General features: G+C 43.7%; 2 protein-coding genes across 49 annotated transcripts in view; both read right to left on the bottom strand.

The window, feature by feature from the left end:
- Positions 1-6,562, bottom strand: part of PPP3CB (protein phosphatase 3 catalytic subunit beta) — a 59,599-nt gene extending 53,037 nt beyond the window's left edge. For 5 of the 8 annotated variants that reach the window (XM_055275779.2, XM_055275783.2, XM_055275786.2 and 2 more), the window contains exon 1: positions 6,342-6,562. In XM_055275779.2, coding sequence (XP_055131754.1) covers positions 6,342-6,426 — 85 coding nt within the window. In that variant the 5' untranslated portion in view covers positions 6,427-6,562. The remainder of the gene's footprint in view (positions 1-6,341) is intronic. The other 3 variants (XM_055275780.2, XM_055275781.2, XM_063637576.1) reach the window with 2 other exon arrangements.
- A 1,485-nt stretch (positions 6,563-8,047) lies between these two features.
- USP54 (ubiquitin specific peptidase 54) overlaps positions 8,048-14,316 on the bottom strand; it is a 138,461-nt gene continuing 132,192 nt past the window's right edge. For 37 of the 41 annotated variants that reach the window (XM_055275748.2, XM_055275753.2, XM_063637470.1 and 34 more), the window contains 2 exons: positions 11,142-11,325; positions 8,048-9,696 (listed from right to left, as the gene is read on the bottom strand). In XM_055275748.2, coding sequence (XP_055131723.1) covers positions 9,137-9,696; positions 11,142-11,325 — 744 coding nt within the window. In that variant the 3' untranslated portion in view covers positions 8,048-9,136. Of the gene's footprint in view, positions 9,697-11,141; positions 11,326-14,316 lie in introns of those variants that run through there. The other 4 variants (XM_055275775.2, XR_008657231.2, XR_008657229.2 and 1 more) reach the window with 4 other exon arrangements.

Below are 14,316 nucleotides of genomic sequence, written 5' to 3'. Positions count from 1 at the left end.
ATTGGTTGAGTACTTACCATGTGCCAGGCCAGGAACTGTGGTACCTACTTTACATGCACAGTCTGTATTAATTTTCCAAAACCCCTATAATAAGATTTTATTAGCTCTACTTTACAGATAAGAAAATTAAGGCTTGGAGATGTTAAGTATTTTGTCCATGGCGAGAAGGTTATTAAATGGTAGAGCTAGGTTTCAAACCCAGGCAGTCTGACTCCAGAGCTTGTGTTTTTAATCATCCAGGTACTATATACTGCTATACTGCTTAACAGCTTAAGTTTTAGCTCCTCAACTTGTAATACAAAAGATCCTTTCTAACTTCATTCCTGTCACCCCTTGCCAAGTACTGCACATACTTTTGCCATCCATTTCATGCTTTTTTCAAACTCCATGCCTTTCTGCTTCTGTTTTCCCTACTCTAGCCCCACTTTCTGGTGAAATTCTACTCATCCTTCAAGGACTACCTCGAAACATTATCCTCTCAGTGATGCTTTCCCTGAAAGTAAGATAGCCAATCCCTTCTTTACAGCTCCAGTAGCTCTTTGTACCAAATTCATTATTTATTTATAATAGTGTCTCCCCCACTAGAATGCCGGCACTACAAGAGAATCTATCTTACTTAATATCCTATTCACTTCTGTATCATCAATGCCTAGCACAATGCCTGGTACAAAGCTGGCACTCAATAAACACTGCACAAATAAATGGTCCCAATCCTCTATTTTAATCCTAACCATCCTTCAAGGCCCCTTTGCTTCTATACAAGCCCTTCCTAGACCATTCCAGTCCAGAGTCATCACTACCTCCTTCGAACTCAGACAACTTGCTGGCTCAGCAACTTACCTGGCAATTATTAACTATACCTGTCCTTATGACATATATTGTTAATTTTCCATGAATATTTACTCATGAACCAAGTCTGTATTTTATATTTTATACTTTTGTTGTTCTCCTACAGTTTTGTGATACAGCAGACATTTAATAAATATTTGCTATTTCACGACTGTGATGTTCCAAAATAAATTTTACATACCATACACAGACGATGCCCAATTAGCTTCAGCTTATTTCATCTCTGTGTATAAAAAACATTTTTTATGGTGAAATGAAGTCATACGATTGGCACCCTTTGTTTAATAAATTAAGGTCCTTTTACCAAACTTTTCCTTACAACTCTTGCCAATTCATTCAATAGCTCTGGAACCTGAAGCTTTTGCCTCACTACTGAGCAGCTGTATTTCCAACTTGGCATTTTCCTTTTAAGATAACTTGTTACCACAGTGTTCCCTCTCCCTCTCCCTCTCACCCCATCCCCTCATACTCTCTTTTTCTCTCTCTCTTTCTGTTCCTTTGCTTTCACTAGGACACATGGTACTGAAGATTTATTTTATTTATTTTTATTTATTTATTTGAGACGGAATATCGCTCTGTCACCCAGGCGGGGGTGCAGTGGCACAATCTCGGCTCACTGCAGCCTCCACTTCTCGGGCTGAAGTGATTCTCCTGCCTCAGCCTCCCAAGTAGTTAGGATTACAGGTGCGTGCCCCCACACCCTGCTAATTTTTGTTTGTTCGGTTGGGTTTTTTTTTTTTTTTTTTTTTTTTTTGAGACAGAGTCTTGCTCTGTCGCCCAGGCTGGAGTGCAGTGGCATGATCTCGGCTCACTGCAATCTCCGCCTCCCAGGTTCAAGCGATTCTCCTGCCTCAGCCTCCTGAGTAGCTGGGATCACAGGTGTGCACCACCACACCAGGCTAATTTTTGTATTTTCGGTAGAGACAGGGTTTCACCATGTTGGTCAGGCTGGTCTCGAGCTCCTCATCTCGTGATCCGCCTGCCTCAGCCTCCCAAAGTGCTGGGATTACAGGCGTGAGCCACTGTGCCCGGCCAAATTTTTATATTTTTAGTAAAGATGGGGTTTCATCATGTTGGCCAGGCTAGTCTCAAACTCCTGACCTCAAGTGATCCCCCTGCCTCGGCCTCCAAAAGTGCTGGGATTACAGGCATGAACCACTGCTGCGCCTGGCCTGAAGATTTATTTTAGTATGGTTAACAGTAATGACAGTGAAAAGTAAAAGAAAAATAATTTCTAGGAGTTCTTTTTACACAGTAAGTCCACAAAATAGACTTTGTAAACAAAAATTAAAATTCAAGCTGCTTTAACATATAATGAAATAGAACTAGCAAGAAACACTGAAGTAGCTATGTCACACCAAGGCTATATGGGTTATCTGAAAATAAGTAATCTGGCTAGGCACGGTGGCTCATGCCTGTAATCCCAACATTTTGGGAGGCCAGGGTGGGTGGATCACCTGAGGTGAGGAGTTCGAGACCAGCCTTACCAACATGGAGAAATCTCGTCTCTACTAAAAATACAAAATTAGCCGGGCGTGGTGGTGCATGCCTGTAATCCCAGCTACATGAGAGGTTGAGGCAGGAGAATCGTTTGAACCCGGGAGGTGGAGGTTGCAGTGAGCCGAGATTGCGCCATTGCACTCCAGCCTAGGCAAGAGGAGCGAAACTCCATCTCAAAAAATAAATAAATAAATAAACAAATAATAAGTAATCCTCCTAAAGCAAAGGTACTAGAAAACAATTTAGCCAAATGACTTCAGATTTATAAGCAGGGCAACTGGCAACAGAATCCAAATGAATTCTAAGGTTGTCAATCAGAAATACTTGAGCTTAAAAAAATTAAAACACACAAACTCAACATTTTGGTTCAATCTGAAAGTCTCATAATTTGAGGTTAATATAACCCATGAAATAAAATAATGTTAAGAAAATGATTCACATTGTAGGTGCTAAAATGAACATATACCCAATACTGACAATGCTCTCTAAGTAAAAAGGTGAATTTTTCTATTAATACTAACAGTCTTGATAATTTCAAGAGACAATCCAGCTTTACAAATCTAGAACCTGGTATACAAAGCGAAAAGTACATTTTTTAAGTATCTGGGGAAAAAAGGAATTATCTGGGCAATTCAGGTCAAGTAAACTTTGTGGGGAGGAGGGAAAGCAATATATATAAATTCAGGATTTTGTGCTTTAATTACCTATACCAGCTTTGCTGATGTGGTAAGAAAGCACACATGCAGATACGGTTAGATATTTTTCCTAATTTTTTTCCACTTTCTTATTTCCTACATAGCTAAAGAATGCTTAATAGAATATAACTAAAAGGGTATATACCATCTTGCTTAATCAGGTGGGTTAGATCAACTTTCAAACAGAGGAAGAATTTGACTTGAGCCAGCAGCTGGACTAGGCTCAGAACCGAATTTAATCAACCAAAAACCTAATGACCCATAATCAATGACATGGAATTACCACTAATAATTTTAGTGACAAGCTCATCACATTTACAGATGAATCACCTACAGTATTCCAAGCTCCCAAACTTCACAAAAAGTGAATTTCAGGTATCTGATCTTAAACACAGAAAGACCTATACACCCTTAAAAATCTACATGACCATAAAATGTAGGCCTTATGACTACAAGCATAGAGTATAAAATTTTGACACTAAGAAGTGCCAGGGAGGCAGGCCGGGCGCGGTGGCTCACGCCTGTAATCCCAACACTTTGGGAGGCCATTGTGGGAGGATCATGAGGTCAGGAGTTTGAGACCAGCCTGGCCAACATGGTGAAACCCTGTCTCTGCTAAAAAATACAAAAAATTAGCCGTGCACGGTGGTGCGCACCTGTAATTCCAGCTACTCAGGAGGCTGAGGCAGGAGAATCGCTTGAACCCAGGCGGCAGACGTTGCAGTGAGTGGAGATTGCGTCATTGCACTCCACTTGGGCAACAAGAGCAAAACTCCGTCTCAAAAAAAAAAAAAAGAAGTTCCAGGGAGAAAAAGACTACTTGCATTCAATGCCAACAGATAGTCTCCATAATATTACTACTATGAAAATGTATGGATACAAAACTACCACCACATTGTGGACTTAAAAGAAATTTGGATTTTAACAAGTTAAGCTGAACTCACACAAGTCATCACTTATCTTCAGGCAACCAGTATTCTCTAACATCAGGTATCACATTATAGTATAATTAATGAATAAAAGACAAGGAAGAATCCTGAAAATGAAATTTAAAAGTGAATTTCTGGATCTGTAAGAAAGGTGAATTTCCCAGTAAATGCAGGAGACTCCACAAGCAGTGCAAATTAGTCTGTTACACACCATTTTAAAACATATAATCCATACAGGCATTCCAACTGGTTAACAAATTCCATAAAGAAATGAAAGTTGTCTCTCTGAAGAGGGCACAATGAAGCACAAGAAATATGATAAAACATGAGCTTTATTTAACTATAATTTTCTATATTAACAAGCTCCTTTCCTATTTATCTAAATCAAATGGCTTTTATTCCATACCAATAACCTGCAAATACGACTGCCTTGGACTCACAACTCACCCCTAAGGAATCTGCCTTATGTTTGGAATCTTATTTCCACTGCATTAAAGCAGTACAGAAAAAACATTACCATATATATGACAAGGAATAAGAAGATTCACAAATATAAGGATAGCATAAACTCATTGTTCAGGAATGTAATTGGTTACCCCATCTAACAGTCTGGTGAAAAGTGCCCAGGGAAATGAACACACAACACAGAAACAGAGTCAGAAAATGAAGAGGTAGCCAATGTCCCCTGTTCCCACCCCCACAACACTCCCGGATTTCTTGATAGAATGAATGCCTGCATTACTATTTTTTTTTTAAGATTTCTCTGTATAAGGATTCCATAAACTCTTTATTCAGCTCATTCAAATGGCTGGCCCAACTGGATATACTACTAACTTAAGCCTAGCTGTCAATCAGTGATTGGAGACAGGGTCTGGCTCTGTCGTCCAGGCTGGAGCACACTGGCGCAAATCTCGGCTCACCGCAACCTCTGCCTCTCAGACTCCAGTGATTCTCGTGCCTCAGCCTCCAGAAAAGCTGAGACTACAGGGGCGCGCCACCATGCCCGGCTAATTTTTATTTTTCGTATTTTTGGTAAAGACAAGGTTTCGCCATGTTGCCCAGGCTGGTCTCCAACTCCTGAGTTCAAGCGATCCGCCTGCCTCAGCATCCGAAAGTGCTGAGATTACACATGTGAGCCACCACATCGGGCCAAATTAGTATTATTCTTTTAAGAACCGAAGGCGGCTCAGGTTGGAAATTTTTAATTAAAAAAAAAAAAAAGAAAAAAGGTTTCCTTTAAATTAAAAAATTTAAGTATTTTAATGGAAGCATATGAGTCAGATTTCAAAAAGTAGGCTAACAGTGTTTCAGTACTGTGCCAGTGTATTTGAAAAGCTGAATGAAAACAAAAGTACCTATATTTTAAAAATAAATACAATACAAATAAGGAAAATTTATTCTACGATTTCAATTTATCAATCAAGCTACATGGTAAAGAGAATTTCAATTGTTTTTCACCTCCACAGCAGTGTTTGAGGTTGGTAGGCTCTCCCAGGAAGCTTGGAATCTTAAGCAACTCTCAATTAGCCCTCAATTTCTCTATTTTAAATTAATCTGCTGACCTGCTGTGGGTAAACATCCATAAATTCTGCCCTGGCTGAGAAACATTTAACTTTTTCGTCTAGAATGAATGTGTGGGTGTGTGTTTGTAAGGGAGGGGTAACCCCTTTTGACCAAAGTGTTGATGGTTTTCTAAGTAAATACTTCCTATCCACAAGAATTTTTTTTTTCGTTTATGCTGCTTTTTCTCCCTTTCTGCACTATAAAGGCTGGCCTCCCAATTCCTGCCCCGACCCTTCACCGTGGTCCAATCCCACAAGGTTCCCCTAATTTCTGCTCCAGGTGGCACCTGACGGCCAAAAGTGAACCCCTGCGGTTGTCGCTAGCTAGACGCGGATAGGGCGGACGACTGTCACCGGGGAGCAGGCGTGGGCCAAAGCCGAGGTGATTTCTGACTGCTCACTGGCGGGCCTCGCGTGACTGAAGGTCTCCGAGCCCCTCGGTTCGCCCCGGCAAGCCAGAAGTGCAGCTGTCGCGGGGCAGGAAGCTAACCGCGGCCCCTGCGTCGCTTTGACAGGCCGAGTGGGGAGAAAACGGGCTCACTGCAACTAACAGCCTCACCCCTTGGGCTAGGAAGCCACGGGAGCAAAACCTCCGCCCCGGCCTGAAAGCAACCGGGAGACCGCGGAGCCACTGCCACCGACTCAGCCCTGCCCACTAGGGGCCCGCCCAGGGGCCACTCCCCAAGGGAGGCAGCCAGTCACTCGCCCGCCCTTCCGGGCCCACTCCCGAGGGGACGGTCTCCCGCCCGTCCTCACACACAGCTAGCTCCTCAGGCCAGGCCCCCAGGGTTTCGTCCACCTCTCACCTTTGACGACGCGGTCAGCCCCGGGAGGGGGCGGCGGGGGCGGGGGCGGGGGCGGTACAGCCCGGGCCGGCTCCGGGGCGGCCATGCTGGGCCCGGGGCTCGGCTAGGCTCTGGGCCGGGCGGGGTTGGGGGCGGGGGCGGCGGCTACCAGAGCCAAGCGGCGGCGCCGCCGGGGAACATGGCGGACCCTCTTTCCCTACAGAGGGGCTAAGACCGGCATGCACTGCGCGTGCGGGGGTGGGGGCGGGGTAGGCTCTAGGGACTTGGGCAAAATTACTGAAGCTAGGAGAGAAACAGGACGAGGCCAAGGGATCAGGTTAAAATTCTTTGCATGCAGAATCAAGAATGAGGAGGTGCTGCGATGATCGACTGCGAGGAAACACACCGGCTCTCATAGCATTCCCAGTAAACTGAGGAGACGTGATTAAACCTCAGGATCTCCTACTAATAGAGAAATGTATAACGATTTAGCTACCAGATCTGAATACTGAAGGGTTGGCAGGGGACCAGAGAATAGAGGAAGCATTGTAGGTTCTAGAGTGGAGAAGGGCCCCTCCAAAATGGAGTTTGAAAGAGAATTCTGGCCTTTGTGTTTAGAGTCTGGAATTGTCAAAAGTCTGAAGGCACAGAATAAAACTGCAGCTAGAGCAATTTAGGCGCCATAGTTTGTCAAAACAGGTAAGGGGAAGATAGGGGATGACACCAAGAGATGTGCAAAGAATCTGAAGAATTCACCTGAAAAGGATACAGCCTCCTCCTGGAAGGCAGAGGAGTAAATAGGGAATTAGAAATTAATTCCTTATTTCTGTGCTTATGGAACCTTTATAGAGACCAAGGTGACTGACATTCATGGGAAAGGGGGTGGAGGGGCAAGAACTGACTGTTCATCAAAAATTATTAGACGAGTGTGTCCATGACACCAGGAGATATGTTGAATCATGGACAGGGACCAGCATATCCACTAAGCTCTATATATCTTGATGGTGCAGGATCCAAGTGGGATGGAACAACAAATTCCTGCCCATCCTCCTGCTCAATAATAGATGTGCTCAGAATCTGTTCATAATGGATGGTGATAAGTAAGTAGTAGTCCGAAGGTCTCAAGGAGTACCTTTCTACCTCTTCTTTGTGTCGATTTCTATCCTGAGACCCCAGGAAAAGAGGAAGGGAAAGACCAACAATGGATATTTTCCAAAAAGGGAACCCACAAGCTGTTTTTTAGAGGGAATAGTCTCGGGAGTGAGGCACAGGTGAAAATGGATCTTTCTGGCATGGAAGGGCCATAACACCACAGGGGAAGGGAAAGGGAGAGGCCTTCATGGAAGGAGAGGAAGGAAGGGACAGGAGGCACGTCACAAACTTACAAGATAGAGGGAAGGCACCTGGAGTACATCGATCAGGAGTGAGTTTGTAAGAAGAGCTTGAATCCCCAGAAAATATCCCTAAGGAGGGGAGGAAGGAAGTGTATAGTGTACTGAGTACTGAATGCTTTGTCAGGAAAGGGATGGGAAACATCCTAGCAGCAATAATAAAAAGGAAAGGCACCCTATTTTAGGACCCATTGATTCCCACCTTGATTGTATATCCTTCATCTCCTCTCTGGCTCCTCACTTCCACTCAGTCAAAAGCCACTTCATATATTTATCCAGCCTCCCCGCCCCAATACAAAGAAAGCAAAAGCATATAAAGGGAAGAATGACAAGGAATTAAATAGAACTACTTATAGATTTATTAATGAAAAATACTTTACAAAAACAGTATGTTTGGCCTAAAATAGTTCAGCTGACTTTGAGGGTTTACAACGATGACTGAGCAAGTGGCAATAATGGCTGTGCTGTTGAGGACAGAAGGCTGTGTTAGTGTGCCTGACTCCATCTGTTCAAAAGGGTGAATGTTATGTTGGCAGCTCCGCGTTCTAGGCCTAAGGTTTGGAGGGCACAGGGAATGCTGACAGGCCATAATACCTGGGCAGGGGGGCTGCCCTGATGATGCAATCAGAACCATGACCACAGGGCTGCATGTCCCCCAAGGATGGGAGATAGGGAAGACAAAGGGTCAGGTAATAGGGATAGGTGGATAAAACAGAGTAGAAGTTGGGAATATAGTAGGGAACAGAGGACGAGGGCTCAGGTGGAGGTGGGGACATAAAGCATCCACGAATAAAATGTGACCTTAAGATCCTAAGGAATGGCTAGTATCCAGAGTAATACCATGGGTTCATCTTTAAAGTGGCTCAGATAAAACCCTTAAACAGCAGCTGCTTCCTTTTGCTAGGGGGAATGGAAATTGGAATTTCAAATATCCCCTCCCAAAGAATCAGGTCTTTTTAGAGGTTCCTGACACCCTTAGGAGAACCCACCAATTCTGTGTTGAGATGAGAATAGCACAACCATGGCAGTGATGCAGAGTACCAATGCTGCCACAGTACGGTTTTTTTTGTTGTTGTTTTGTTTTGTTTTTTTGAGATGGAGTCTCACTCTGTTGCCAAGCTGGAGTGCAGTGGTGCGATCTCGGCTCACTGCAACCTCCCCTCCCGGGTTCAAGCAATTCTCATGCCTCAGCCTTCCGAGTAGTTGGGACCACAGGCACGCACCGTCACGCCTGGCTAATTTTTTGTATTTTGGTAGAGACGGGGTTTCACCATATTGGCCAGGATGGTCTCAATCTCCTGACCTCGTGATCCGCCCGCCTCAGCCTCCCAAAGTGCTGGGATTACAGGTGTGAGCCACCGCGCCCGGCCCACAGTACAGTTTTACAAAGAAAGGTGTAGCTCCAGGAAAGGAAAGGAGTAACCTTTACCATTGACTGTGCTGCAGGACTCTAGCCCTGATCTGCTCTCTTCTGGGAGCATCTGATAGAACAAACAGAAACCCCTCTCCCACTGTCCTCCTGTGTCCAGAGTGGGAGGCATAACTGCTTTGCCTCCAGTCGTCATCTGGGGGCATATCTACTCTTCGAGGACCAGGGGTTCGGGACCCTGGAACAGGATCTGAATTCCAAGCTGACCTCAGGGGTACATGAAGACTGCTAGATGGTGGGTACACAGGATGAACAATGGGAGTGTGGGAGGGTGAATGGAAAAGATCACTCCAGGACTGAGCGTGAGGAACCTGAAGGCCCTTGCTTCTTTCTGGTAGTGTGGCAGTGTAGGTTAGCTGAGGATTGCACCCTGGAGTAGTCAGGAATCTGGTCCCAATATGCTGGTTGGTCTCTGACCAGGGTGCCTGGGAGGTGTCTGTTCTGGAGCGATGGGGGAGGCTCTGGTAGTTCAAAGTCCTTCCTGTGTACTTGGCCCCTTGGGAAGTTTCACCCCTGTCACACATAGCCAGAAACTGCTGGACACTCCTTGAAGTTCCTGGGGAAAGAAAAGAAACCCAAAGACTGAGCATCTTCAGAAAAACATTCTCCTTCCCAGAGAGCCATGCCTAGCTGTTTAGCCCAATTCCTACTCCTCCAAGAACATACACACAAGGGAAAGAAGGAACCAAGCTGTGCTTTTGATTCCATTTTTTAAAATTCTTAATATACATCAAAATCAAATCTCATACCTCCAACCTGGGCAAATGAAACAGTCTCACGGATGTTGCCATACCTCTACCTCCTTCCACTATAATCTCTCATCCACTGTACACACACATACAAAAGAAGGGCTCGCTAATATATCACAATATATAGCAAACGTATACTCCCTTTTTGATGACTATACTCCTAGAGCCACCATACCAAAACCTCACTCAGCTTTTCTTTTTAAAAAAAATAGAGATGGGATCTCACTGTGTTGCCCAGGCTGGTCTTGTACTCCTGGACTCAAGCAATCCTCCCATCTTGGCCTCCCAAAGTGCTGGGATTACAGGTGTGAGACAGTGTGCCTGGCTTTTTTTTTTTTTCCAACTTTTCTTAAAATGTTATCTTCACTTAAGCTGCCTTTGTTTGATCTCTGAGATCCAATGTGGAATGCCTTTTCTTATACATTTATTCAACTTTGGCACTCTTGATATCTTGGGCTGATAATTCTTTGTTGGGGTTGGGGAGAGACTGCCCTGTGCATTGTGTGATTTATTAATGAAAAATACTTTACAAAAACAGTATGTTTGGCCTAAAATAGTTCAGCTGACTCTGAGGGTTTACAAGAACGACTGAGCAAGTGGCAATAATGGCTGTGCTGTTGAGGACATCCCTGGCCTCTACCCACTAGATACTGGTGGTACATCCCCTTTATCCATTGAGAACCACTGCCTCAAGCTTGTACATCCAGTGCATGGGGGAAAAAAGAGAACATCTCACTTGGAAGGTCAAAGAAAGCCAAAATGATATTGCCCACCTTCCCCGCAATTGTCTGGATCTGTACACATGGTGTGGGTACTCCATGTAAAGGGTCTTTCCAATTCTCCCACTCATTCCTTATCTTCCTAGACCATCCCTCAGCTGAGACTCAGAGGATAGAAGGAGAGAAAACTAGCTGATAGAGATGACCATTTCTGTTCTGGGGGTGTCCCAAAGACTGGGTATTAACTCCCCTTTGTCAGTTAAAAGCTTATTCTATCATGACTGAAGCAGTTCATTCTCGTAAGTAGACAGACTCTAGGGGTGCTGGTCTAAACCCTTAGTCTAAAAATCATGGTGCCCAACAAATGATTTAATATTTATCTAGATAAATGCACGACTTTGAAGCAGTAATTCATATCTTCACACCACTCCACCTTGGGATACCCCCTCCCCATAGGTATACTGATTTGACCCTTGGAGGCCCCAGAAAAGGTACCAAATTCTGGCATATGATATTAGATTTGGGGGAGTTACCTGGGAGTCTATGGGGCTCCCCTGCCATGCTGGGCATCAGGACATCTGGGGACAGGAACTGTGGTTGGGGAAGGTAGAGTTGGGGACCGAGGAGAAACACAGAAGGGTCATGGATGACAGGGAGGGAAGAGGAGCTGGAACAACGGTGCCCGGTTTCCAAAGGCTTCCTCACGTTTGATGAATCCTTATAATGAGACAAGACAAAAAAACATAGAGATGAGGATTAACACAAAGCAGGATGTAGTTGGGTAAACACAGTGAGGCAAGCAAAGGGAAATGGAGGGAACCAGAGCACAAACATGCCTACATGCCTTGTTCTGGAACATGACCCAATTTACTCAGTCGCTCTCCCTGCTAGCCCTCTAAGAAACTGCAAACTTCAGATCCTTATGCCTTAACCAGTCTTCCTCATATCCCTCACCTTCCCAACCCTACCATTCAGGTCTTTAGCAAACTCCTTAATGCTAACAGTAGAATTAGAGAGATTGAGATAGAAATTTAAAAATAAAAATGAAATATGAGAAATTCAGAAAGCCTGAGAGAATGAGAAAAAAAATCCTTCACTTATTCTAAGTACTAGGAATGAAACTATATAGTTTAAATGTAGAATCAAGAACTCTACCCCATCTTCTCTCCTGTCACTGCTACACATTCCACAGCTTCCTCTTTTGCCTGTCAAGTTTGTATTTACTGATGCTTATGTCCTGCTCTACTCCCTATTAGTTATCTTTTATGATAAATACCCAGAAATATTCCCCTTTAACATCTGAAACACCAGCATATCCAAAATTGAACCAGAATCCTTCCAAACTCCTCCTTCTGGCACCTCATGTTCCTAAATCACCTATATTCAAACATTGGCAATGACCTTGATTTCCTACTTCCCATCCACAATTCCATTACTTGCCAAGGACCATCACTTCTACTTATGGGTTTTATATTTAAATTCACCTGGGCTACTGCAACAGCCTTCAATCTGCTCTTCCTATCTCTCATCCACTCCTCCTTACCGTGGCCTACAAGGTCCTGTGTGATATGGCCCTGCTGCTCCTCACTTTATTTCCTATCATTCCTGGAGCTTTTACACTGTAACTTTAATATTCCTCAAACACACCAAGCTCGTTGCTACCTCAGAGTCTTTATACTTACTGTTTCTGTTACCAAGAATATTCTTCTGATGGCTCATACCTTCATATCACTGAGGTCTCTAATCAAAAGTTACTTCCTTAGAGCTGATTTCCCTCACTACCCTACTATCAGGAGTAGCCCTCAAAAAAACCACTATTACCTCTTTACTCCTTATTCTCTTGCCTTATTTTATTATTCTTTATCATATTTATCATTGTCTAGCATTATGTCATTTATTTGTTTATTGTCTTTCTCCCCTATTTCTTTTTACTTCTGTGTCCCTAGCACCTTGAACAGTGCCTAGAACAATGTGGGCACTTAGTAATAATACGTTAAATAAAATAATCTATATGCCAGTATGTCTAATTTCCTTTACGAGACTGCAAGCTACTCAAGGGCAGAATTTGTGTTGTTTCATCAGTTCATGCTCACAGCACCTACTACAACATGGCACAAAGTAAGCATTTATCATACCGCCTAAGGACAGGTGCCAGTCCTCTCAGCATGTGACATAGCTAATTATTCCTTTCTTCTTTTTTTTTTTTATTGAGACGGAGTCTCGCTCTGTCACCTAGGCTGGAGTGCAGTGGTGCAATCTCAGCTCACTCACTGCAAGCTCCGCCTCCTGGGTTCACGCCATTCTCCTGCCTCAGCCTCCCGAGTAGCTGGGACTACAGGCGCCCGCCACCGCGCCCAGCTAATTTTTTTGTATTTTTAGTAGAGACGGCATTTCAGTGTGTTAGCCAGGATGGTCTCGAGCTCCTGACCTCGTGATCTGCCCGCCTCGGCCTCCCAAAGTGCTGGGATTACAGGCGTGAGCCACCGCGCCTGGCTATTCCTTTCTTCTTCAAACATTCTCCCCTTGGTGCCTATGGTACCACACATCCTTGGTTTCCCTTCAGTCTCTCTAATCTTTTTTTCTCAGTCTCCTTTTAGGGTTCTTCAGAAGAACCACCTTAAATCTGATGTTCTTTAGGGATATGTCCTGGCTCCTCTTCTCTTTCTGCAAGTCTTTTCCTCTTTTCAATGGCTATGATTCCCAAATTTCAATTTGCAGCTTATATATCTCATTCCAAAAGCCTGCCAGATATCTCCACTCAATATATGTAAAACTGAATGCATATCTTCCCTCAAATATATCATTATCTACCCATAAAACTTGAGTATCATCCTTTATCCCCTCTCCCAACATCCAGGCAGGCACCAACCCCCACTGATGTTTACTTCCTAACTGGGTCTCAAATACATCAACTTATCTCTATCCTTCCAAACTACTTACTGTGACATACAGAGCTGTCTGTGGTCCATAATATTCTTTGTATCCTCTCTTGTCAACACTCTCCATTATCTCCCCTCACCAGACTTTCTAATCCTGCCATACTAAATAAGCTTCTTTTAATTCAGTTAATATTTGCTCAGGTCCCTTTTACCTGCTATTTTCTTTTTGCTTCCTCCAGGAAGCCTTCCATGATACCTCAAGCCTGATTTAAATGTCCCATCTATTATGTTCCCATAGGATCAAATCCTTAACACATTATAATTGTTTGTTTATTTATCTGTCCCTCACTGTAGACTGTAAGCTCCATAAAAGCAGGGACTATATCTAACTCACCATTGTATCTCCAGCACCTAGCACAATACCTAGAACACACTCAATAAGCACTTATTTATTTGTTTATTTTTGTGCTAGGAATCTTGTGACAGAATCAATAAACATTTATTTAAAAGAATGAATCAATGAATGATACAGAAGTCAGAAGAAAGGAAGCCAGCTCTCTTAGGAAAATAACTGCCATTAAATGAATTGAAAGTACATGAGAACAAATACTAGGCAGGAGAGTCCACCTTTTCCAAAAAAGAATGGCAGCATGATCAGAATTGTTTAGGAATTTATGAACAATAAATTGAATGAAACTTATAAATTCGGCTGGGTTTTTTTGTTTTGTTTTGTTTTTGAGACAGAGTCTGGCTCTGTTACCCAGGCTGGAGTGCAGTGGCTCAATCTTGGCTCACTGCAACCTCTGCCACCCGGATTCAAGCGATTCTC

This window comes from Symphalangus syndactylus, chromosome 4 (assembly GCF_028878055.3).
Source record: "Symphalangus syndactylus isolate Jambi chromosome 4, NHGRI_mSymSyn1-v2.1_pri, whole genome shotgun sequence".
Taxonomy (NCBI): domain Eukaryota; kingdom Metazoa; phylum Chordata; class Mammalia; order Primates; family Hylobatidae; genus Symphalangus; species Symphalangus syndactylus.
This window is presented reverse-complemented; position numbering and strand designations above follow the sequence as displayed.